The 9,465-nt window shown below is 42.5% G+C and overlaps 1 protein-coding gene across 12 annotated transcripts in view; it reads right to left on the bottom strand.

The window, feature by feature from the left end:
* Kmt2c (lysine methyltransferase 2C) overlaps positions 1 to 9,389 on the bottom strand; it is a 230,490-nt gene extending 221,101 nt beyond the window's left edge. For 11 of the 12 annotated variants that reach the window (XM_029534858.1, XM_029534865.1, XM_029534861.1 and 8 more), the window contains exon 1: positions 9,030 to 9,389. In XM_029534858.1, coding sequence (XP_029390718.1) covers positions 9,030 to 9,190 — 161 coding nt within the window. In that variant the 5' untranslated portion in view covers positions 9,191 to 9,389. The remainder of the gene's footprint in view (positions 1 to 9,029) is intronic. The other variant, XM_029534862.1, reaches the window with a different exon arrangement.
* Between the last annotated feature and the right edge of the window lie 76 nt (positions 9,390 to 9,465).

Raw genomic sequence — 9,465 nt, forward strand, 5'->3', positions numbered from 1 at the left:
AGTTAAATAAATTTAAAAAGAAAATAATGTGCCTGTCATGGTAATTCAGGCCTTCAATCCCAACACTCTGGAGGCAGAGGCATAAAGACAGCCTAGTACTCATATAAATAAATCTTAAAAAAAAAAAAAAAAAGTTCAAAAAAAATTCCACAATACTGACTTTTTATAGGTTTGAGTAGTGAAAAAATTTAAAATCATATTTTGTCATAACATTACTAAATACAGAGCTTTCCTAGGGAGTTACTGTTCTTTATAATGAAAAACATTCAGTAAAAACCCTGCGTTGAGCCCAACCTGATGGCACATGGCTTTAATCCCAGCACTTGGAAGACAGAAGCAGGTGGATGGACTCGTATGAGTTATAGGTCATCCTCTCTATGTAGCAAGTTTCTAGTCCGCCAGAGATAGTAAGTTCCTAAAGGGTGGTGAAACCCTGCCTCAAAACTCTCTATATAAACACAAACTCACACCAAGAATAAACTAAGTTAAAAAAATATTAATTACTGGTTTTTCCCCAGAATTTTTTAAAGTATTAACCTTTGCCAGGCATGGTGGCTGGTAACTTTAATCCCAGCACTGGAGAAACAAAGGCAATAAATTCAAGACCATCCAGGGCTATATAGTGAGACTCTGTCTTAAAAACAAAACAAAACAAATTACTAACTTTTTTTTTTAATTCAGGAAGTACATTACAAAGTGTATAAACCCTTCCAAATATTTTTCTAGACACAAAATCAACACAAGTTTGAGGTTGTGTACTTTTTATAGGATAAAGTCAGCATTAATCTTACAACTTCACAGCTCCTGAAAAGGTTTTCCTCTAGCCAACAAACCAACAGGCAGCCTCCCACATTGGTTCACACAGATTTTTCTTTGTCTTGATAAAAACTGTACAGTAGGGGTCAGAGGTATAGTTCAAGTGGTTAAGAACTTTCTAAAATGTGAGGCCGTGGGTGCATCCCCATCAGGCAAGGGAAAACTGCAATGCAGACCACCGCTTGTAAGCAGGTTCAGGTACATAATCACATCCTTAATTACGTATGCTGAACTATCTCTGGGTCCCATTCTTAATCCCCAGATACTTGTTGAGCATTTCTTCTATCCCCTAGCTATCCATCTATGCCGGAAACTTTTACACTCCTCGGCAGTGATGAGGACTTCTTCCTTCTCTGCCACATCTCCAGCAAGCTGCCCTTTGCCTTTGCTGTGAAATTGTAACAGCAACACATATATATCACTGTCTGCAAGTAGCATATCTCTTCATACTTTTTATCTTAGTGGTTTTTCTAAAATAGCCCTTATTAAATTACAGGTGGATCTTCCTGAGTTCCAGACCAGCCAGAGCTGTAAAACAACACTTAGGATGCAGGAGAGGATCGAGGGTTCAAGACCAGGCTTTGACTCTAGATCATCATCTCAAAACAGTATGACTGGAACAAGAACAACCAAACATTTTTTACTCACCATTTTTTCTCCAAGGCAACCATCATTCAGGATCTAACTATGACTCTGTAGCACATCTGAAATGCCTTGATAACCCTAACTATACTACAACTTTATCTCACTCCCTATTATTAAACCTCCACCTCCATTCTCCAGAAAAACACTCTTAACTTCCCTCTGAAATAAATGTATTCATTCCCTTGCTCTCCCAAACAGTCTCACTTTCTTATCACTCTACTTGGCTAAACCTCACCAACCCTTCAGGCTTTAATCCACATACGACTTCTTGTAACCCTTCTAGGACTCCACGTAGCTGGTGACTTTTCTCTTACAGAGTTCATGAAATTTTAGCATGTTCTGTGATTGATATGTGCCAAAAAAAAAAAGAAAGAAAGAAAGAAAAGAAAAAGAAAAAGAAAAAGAAAAAGAAAAAGAAAAAGAAAAAGAAAAAGAAAAAGAAAAAGAAAAAGAAAAAGAAAAAACTGCTATAACGTCAACAGAGTCAGATGTGGTGAACATGCCTGCAATTCTATAAGTTGGGAGGCAGAGACACATGACAACTTCAAGGCCAGCCTGGTCTACAGGTCAAATTTCAAGCCAATTACTGATACAATGATAATCTTTAAAAAAAAAAAAAAAAAAAAAAGTGAGCAAGGCCAGTAAAGGTTGGCCATCTGATTTTGATTTAATCCCAAGTCCCACGTGGTAGAAGGAGAGAACCGAGAACCGGATTCCTCCTAGTTGTGCTGAGAACTGTGTGTGTGTGTGTGTGTGTGTGTGTGTGTGTGTGTGTGTGTGTGTGTGTTGGTTCAGCAGCTAAGAACACTTGTTCTGCAAAGGACCAGAGTTTGGTTGCCAGCACTCACATGGTGACTCACAACAATCTATTAACGCCAGTTTCAAGGGAGCTGATGCCTTCTTCTGACCTCCTCAGGCTCAGGCAGGCATGCATGCATGTGGTGTAAACATGCACGCAAATCTAAAAAGGTGTTTAAACAAAAAGCCTATGTCATCTCAAACTGTGTTTTATATAGCTCCTTTTGCCCATATCAGCAACAGAAGCAGTGAAACATCCTTTACATGAAGCCTTTCCTAACATATTAAAACAGAAGAGCTGAGTCATGCCTGTTTCTCTAACCTGTGCTTATCTTAAGTCTTTCAAATTCTGCAAGAGATTTAAAAGTCCAATTTCAGGATGTAGAGAGAGCTCATACTGAGAACCTGCTTCTCTTGCAGAAGGCAGAGGCAGACAGATCTCAGTAGTTTGAGCCCAAACTGGTCTACACAATGAGTTTCAGGCCAGCCACAGATAAACAGTGAAACCCTGCCTCAAAAGATTAATTAATTTAAAGTAAAATTAAATAAATCTTTAAAAAAAAAAATTCAGATTTATCAGGAAGCTATGGCACACACCTTTGATCCCAGAACTTGGAAGGCAGAGGCAGGCAAATCTCTTGAATGCAAGGGCAGCCTGGTCTACAGAGCAAGTTCCAGGACAGCCAGTGCTACACAGAGAAATTCTGTCTCAGGAAAACACACACACACACACACACACACACACACACACACATACACACTTCAGATTCCAAATTCATGATTGGTTTTCCTGCTAAATATTTCATAACCACTACCAGCACACATTGATATACAAGCCCATCGTTTAAAAAAAAAAAAAAAATCATGCTTATTTTACTTGATAACTTTTTAAAACTTATCTTACCAAGAAATTCTAAAAATAGTTACTGGGTATAAACATGATAAAGAAAATATTGTAAGAGAAGGAAGGGATTAATTAGTTCACTAAAAACAACACAGAGAAATACTGGCTAAACGCTTTTCATCTCACTGGAACCTACATGGTAGGCGAGCCTATTTCCAAGCTTGTCCTCTTACCTCCACAAATATACTGAGGAATGCATGAGTCCATATACATACACATGTGTGCACACACATATAAATAAATGCAAATGTAAAAAATAAACACATCCATTAGAAAGTTTATTCTGTGGCATTAACTTGTTGCCTAAGAGAGTCACAGATGAAAAGCCAAAACATGACACCCTCTCAAGGGCACTACACACACCCCTCCACCAGGAAAGCATGCAGAGAGAGCTTATAGTGCTCTGTGGTTTTTAAAGGATGTCGCTTGCTTGCTTGCAAGACAAGGTTTCACTGTGTAACTCTGGTTGGCCTGGAACTTTGTTATGCAGACCATGCCTATTTAGAACCCAGAATTGTTCCATCTGCCTCTGTCTCCCAAGTGCTAGGATCAAAGGTGTGTACCACCACAATCAATTAAAGATATTATATGTATGAGTATTTGGCTAAATATATGTATGTGCACCTTACAAATTGCCCAACATGGATGTGGGAACCAAATCCCTGTACTCTGGAAGAGCAGTAAGTACTCTTAACCACAGAGCCATCTCTCCAGTGCAATCTAGTGTTCTTCAAGCCTAAAGACTATTTCTTTTGGAAGGTCAATCAAGTTCCATGAAAACTCCTTAGTTATAAGCTTACATTGACTTAAAGGATATAAAGGCTGGACAGCCACCATCTAATCAAAGAAACCTGTGGCCCAGAGAACAACCTATAATTTTACAAAACAGAAAGCAGGTAAAGCAATGCATCTTATATATAGTCTTATAATCAATTTGTAATTCTGCAAGTTGACTACACATTGCAGCACAGAATTAAGTGAGTAAGAGGAAATTGTAATAAGAAATTAAACTATAAAGACACTTTTAGATTTGCATGGACATCTGTTTATTAACCTAATATATTAACAAGCAATGTGAAATTATGACTAAAAACATCATATTCTTAAATATTACAAATTCCTAAGAATAAGTCAACAGTAAACTACAGTGTGGCCTAGTTAGAGAACAATCTCCCCAACAGGAAAGGGAGGCTGACAATCTTAGACCCAGTTTTCAATTAAATTAAAACACTTAAGTGCATCCCATGAACCAAAGATCAGTAGAGACAGATAGGTGGGATGGATGGAAGGATAGATACGATAGGATATATAATATATATTATATACAAACCCCTCTTACCTGCTAGCTTAAAAGTATTAAAAATTAAGAATTATTGTTCGCTTAGCATGGCTGTGCAGACCTACAATGCCTGCTCTGGGAGACTGAGGAAAGAATATTGCTAGGCCAGCTCAAACTACATATGGAGTTCAAGGTCAGCCTGGGATATATAATAGGCTTTATCTCAAAAAATAAAAAATAAAAAATAAGGAGGGAGAAAGGGAAGGTTGGAGGGAAAGTAAAAAGTGGATAGGGTATGACAAGATAGGAAAGGAAAGACTAAGAATCACTATCATATATATATTACATACTTGCATTATCGCAAAAGGTATGATTAGTGATATGGGGGACTTTTTATTCAGTAGTGAAGATCAGTTGTCTGTCACTTATTTCAAATTGTCAGGTATGAGAAATGTTGTTAGAGAAAGTCCTACAAATACAAAGTAACAACAGTTGCCAGCTGCACTGCAAGACACCCTGGCAAGACACCATCCATGTTCCTATTTTTCTGTAACAATAACACGCAAGCTGTCTCTCCAATAACAGTAATTGCCCTCTGAAAAGTGATTCAGGGCACAAATTTGACTCAATAAGGGTTGAAGACATTGTCTCAGAAATCTTGTCCCTACCTGCTGCTCCAACATTTTCATTCACCCTGACATGAATTTTGATGACAAAAAATATGGCAGAACATTTCCTGGGCTTCATACAAAAGTAAGGTGTGGTAGGTAACACCTACCCAGTACAAAGTCAGGCAGGTCTGTAAAGCCTGCCTGGTCTACAGAGTGGGTTCAGGACCACAGTGAAACCCGTTAGCAAAACTAACACACACACACACACACACACACACACACACACACTCTCTCTCTCTCTCTCTCTCTCTCTCTCTCTCTCTCTCTCTCTCTCTCTCTCTCTCCAGGAAAAAACTTCTTTTAATATTAACAGAATTAGACCTGTACCCTATACTGTTATACCATGGGGCAAAAACAGTGCCTCAAGTAAGGATTATGAGCACTCAAAATAACTAAATGGTTTGAGTCTTTGCAGTTAAGAAGAAATTTCAGACAATTGTAAATTTCACTGTGAGTTACATTTGACAATTTTATACAAATTCCTGTATGTGTGTATGCTTTTTAAATTCTGCCTCAAAAAAGTAATACCTTTTGTTCAAAATATTTGCTTTTCGATAGTTGATAATTTTAATATAATTAGATTTAATAAGATTTCATGTAAAACCCATTAACTACATGCCCTATGCCCTTTTTTGTTGTTGTTGTTGTTTTTCGAGACAGGGTTTCTCTGTGTAGCCGTGGCTGTCCTGGAACTCACTTTGTAGATCAGGCTGGCCTCCAACTTAGAAATCCGCCTGCCTCTGCCTCCCAAGTGCTGGGATTAAAGGCGTGCGCCATCACTGCCCGGCCTCTATGCCTTTTAAATGTGATAAACAAAAAAAAAAAAAAAAGAAAGAAAAGAAAAAAAAATCAGCTAGCCAAAACTATAAATACTTGATTTGTTTACTTAATTAATAAAAATTCAACACAACAGTCGGGCATGAAAGCATATGCACCTTTTTTTTATATTTATTTATTATATGTAATTATACTATAGCTGTCTTCAGACACCCCGGAAGAGGGCATTTGATTTCATTACAGATGGTTGTGAGCCATCATGTGGTTGCTGGGATTTGAACTCAGGACCTTTGGAAGAGCAGTCGGTGCTCTTAACCGCTGAGCCATCTCTCCAGCCCAAAGCATATGCACCTTTAATCCCAGCACTTGGGAGGCAGAGGCAGGCAGATCTCCATGAGTTCTTTGATTTCAAGGCCAACCTGGTCTACAAGTACCTGGCCAGCCAGAGCTACATAAAGAGAGCCGGTCTCAAACAAACAAACAAACAAACAAACAAACAAAGGATATTAGCTTTTGTTTCTTCAGTGCACTCACTCTTTGCAATTCTACACTATTCATTTACGGCAAACCTAAATCACATTTGTTACGCATCAGCTTCACCTTCTGGGTCCTCACTAACTACAGGCTCTTTTCCTCGTGGATCCTAATATGGTGTAGAGATACACAATCAAAAACCTCTTTGCTTTCCATTTCACACATTAGTTTCCACTTACATGTTTCCAATACAATTAGAGATTCCACTCCCTTCAAAAGATATCTAATTTTAAAGAATTTAAAAGTTAGAGGCCAATTACCACTACATTTTACTTCCCTGTAAAGAATTCTGTTGCTTTTCAAATCTAAAAGAAAAAAAAAAAAAAAAGTCTAAAACAGAATTGACCTAAACATTTTCCAGAGTGTTCTTAAAACTACTGTCATTCTTTAGGAAGATGTCTAACTTCTCAAAAGGCCATTTCTTCTTCATTAATAATAGTGCTAAGAATTAAAATAATGAAGTGGCAGTAACTTAAGTGAACCTTCCTTCCAGTTCAAAGGAGTTGCACTAATACACCTTAACTCATCTCAATGGGGAAGCACACAGTGTGTGTGCATGAATTTGCAAGTGCGTGGTCCCTAACAATGCAAAAATGAGCGCTTGTATGTCTACTCTCTCCAAAAAGAAGAGTTAAATGCAAATATAAAACAATTACTTACCTCAAATTAAAGTATAGTAAGTTTTTTTTTAATGTGTTTTGTTTTTTCAAGACAGGGATTGCCTGTATTGCCCTGGCTGTCCTGGAACTCCCTCTGTAGACCAATTGGCCTTGAACTCCACCTGCCTCTGCCTCCGGAGCGCTAGACTTAAAAAAAGATCTTCAGCAGAATCTTGCCGGTTGGTGTACGCCCTGAGCTCGTGTCTCTAGCTGCATAATGTAGCAGAAGATGGCCTAATCGGCCATCACTGGGAAGAGAGGCCCCTTGGTCTTGCAAACTTTATATGACCCAGCACAAGGGAAGGCCTGGGCCAAGTAGTAGGAGTGGGTGGGTAGGGGAGCAGGGGCGGGGGGGNGGGGGGTATAGGGAACTTTCGGGATAGCATTTGAAATGTAAATAAAGAAAATAATAATAATAAAAAAATAACTTAAAATGGAAAAAAAAAAAAAAAGATCTTACAGGCCTATGCCATCATGAACCCTCTTATGAGATGCAGGTGTTTTTCAAACAGTGAAATGGGAAGGAATCGAAGTAAACCTTTAGTATGACTTAATCCCATGTTGCTTTTTAGAACAGTATTTATGTTAAACTGACCAAGTCCAAAGTTACTCAAAGCTCCACAAAATGTCTCCAAATTTCAGACAAGGCAGGCATAATGTTATTTTATGCAGACCCTCACCTTACAAAGTAACAGACAAAATAAACTCGCAACTTTGTACGACAAAGAACCTAGTGTAATAATGTATACATCCTCTATAAAGTGTTTCTCTCAAGATTTTTCACAGCTAGGTAAGAGCTGGCAGGTGATAAAATATACAGGCGACTAAAGGCCCTGGAACATTTAGTAGTAAAAAGATAGCAACTCCCACCCCCCAAAAAATACACTGTGTCAAGAGCTTAGTGTGTTCCCGAAGCCCACGGTGCTTGCTAGCTGTGGCTCAGTTAACACTATTTTTGCTGCAACCACCAGACACAACAAATGAATGCACGTAAACCAAACAGCCTATCCATAAATGTGCTGACTTCTTCCTGCAAGTCCCAGCGCACCCTTCCACCGCCAACAGTTCAATGAGAATATCATACAATGAAATGAGTAAGCAACACACGCCATTCTGCAACTTTGAAAGACGGTCACCAACCTTCCGCAGCACCCCGAGGAGCCACAATAGGTGAGCAACTAACTCACTGGCACTAAAACGGTTTCCTTAATTTTCGAGCCAAGTCGCCGAATAACCACTTTTTAAGACAACACTTCTTGCCCGGTTCATCCACCGGGCACGGTCCTCACGGACGCACAAAAACAATCGAAAGCCCAGCTGGAGTTGAAGTTACTCGTCCAGCGACGTTTAAAGCTGTCTCCCCTAAACAAAGTGCTCTGGGCCGTCAGCGCCGCGGAACCGGGCCGCGTTCCCGAAACTCCGGCTCGCCCGCTCACACCTGGGCCCGTGCGATCCCGAGCGCCGGCTGCGGAGCCGGGCGGTGCGGTTCGGGGCGGTGGGGGATGGGGAGGACGAGCTCGAATGGCTTCCTAATGTATCATTAAGAAGCAAAAGCACCGGTCTGGGAGCAAGAAAAGTTAAAGGAGCCGCGAGCTGACAAAGAGCGCCGAGCGCCGCACCGGGACCACCCGGCCGCGGCGTTTGACAGCTCCGTCCCCGGCGCCCACAGCTTGGTGGCTCCGAGAGGCCGGGCCGGCAGCGAGCTGGGCGTGCTCGGCGGGGCGTGTGCGGACGCCGGGCTAGGCCCTGGGGAAGCCGCCGGGCTGTTCTCCCAGAAGCGAGGCCGAACTCCAAAGTAAAGTGCGCGGCGCGGCCGGCGGGACCTGCGCGGGCGCCGCCGAACCGGGCCGCGCCTGGGCCGCCCCGCCCCCACCGGGCCGGGGGCCTGACAGCTCCGGGCCGCGCCGCCGCTGGCCGCCCGCCTGGCTCCCTCGCGCTCAACTTACTTCTTTCTGGCTCTCTGGAAAGGGGAAGCGCCATCTTTGCGAGGCCGGCCCCGAGGTCTTTTGTCTGCGGCTGCAGGGCTCGGGGCCGGGGCTCCGGGCTCCTCGGGGGGTGCTGGCGGCGGCTGCGGCTGCTCCGCGCTCCGGTCCTCCTCCGACGACATCCTAGTCACCAGGAAAGACACATGGATCCCCGTCCTCCTCCTGGGGGGCTCCTCCCGCCGCAGCGGCCGCAGCCGCCGCCGCTGCTGCTGCTCGAGTTGCTCCTCCCCGGCTCAGCCTCTCGCATTTCCCGCAGCCCCGGGAGCAGCAGCGGCGGCGGCGGCAGCAGCAGGTACCGGGAGAGGCGGCAACATGGAGCTAGCAGGACACGCACTCACACACATCGGCGCGGGCGCGCGCACTCGGCGCGCAGGGGCCGGCGGGGGGCGGCGGGCGG

The sequence above is a fragment of the Mus pahari genome, chromosome 2, assembly GCF_900095145.1.
Source record: "Mus pahari chromosome 2, PAHARI_EIJ_v1.1, whole genome shotgun sequence".
NCBI classification, from domain to species: Eukaryota; Metazoa; Chordata; class Mammalia; order Rodentia; family Muridae; genus Mus; species Mus pahari.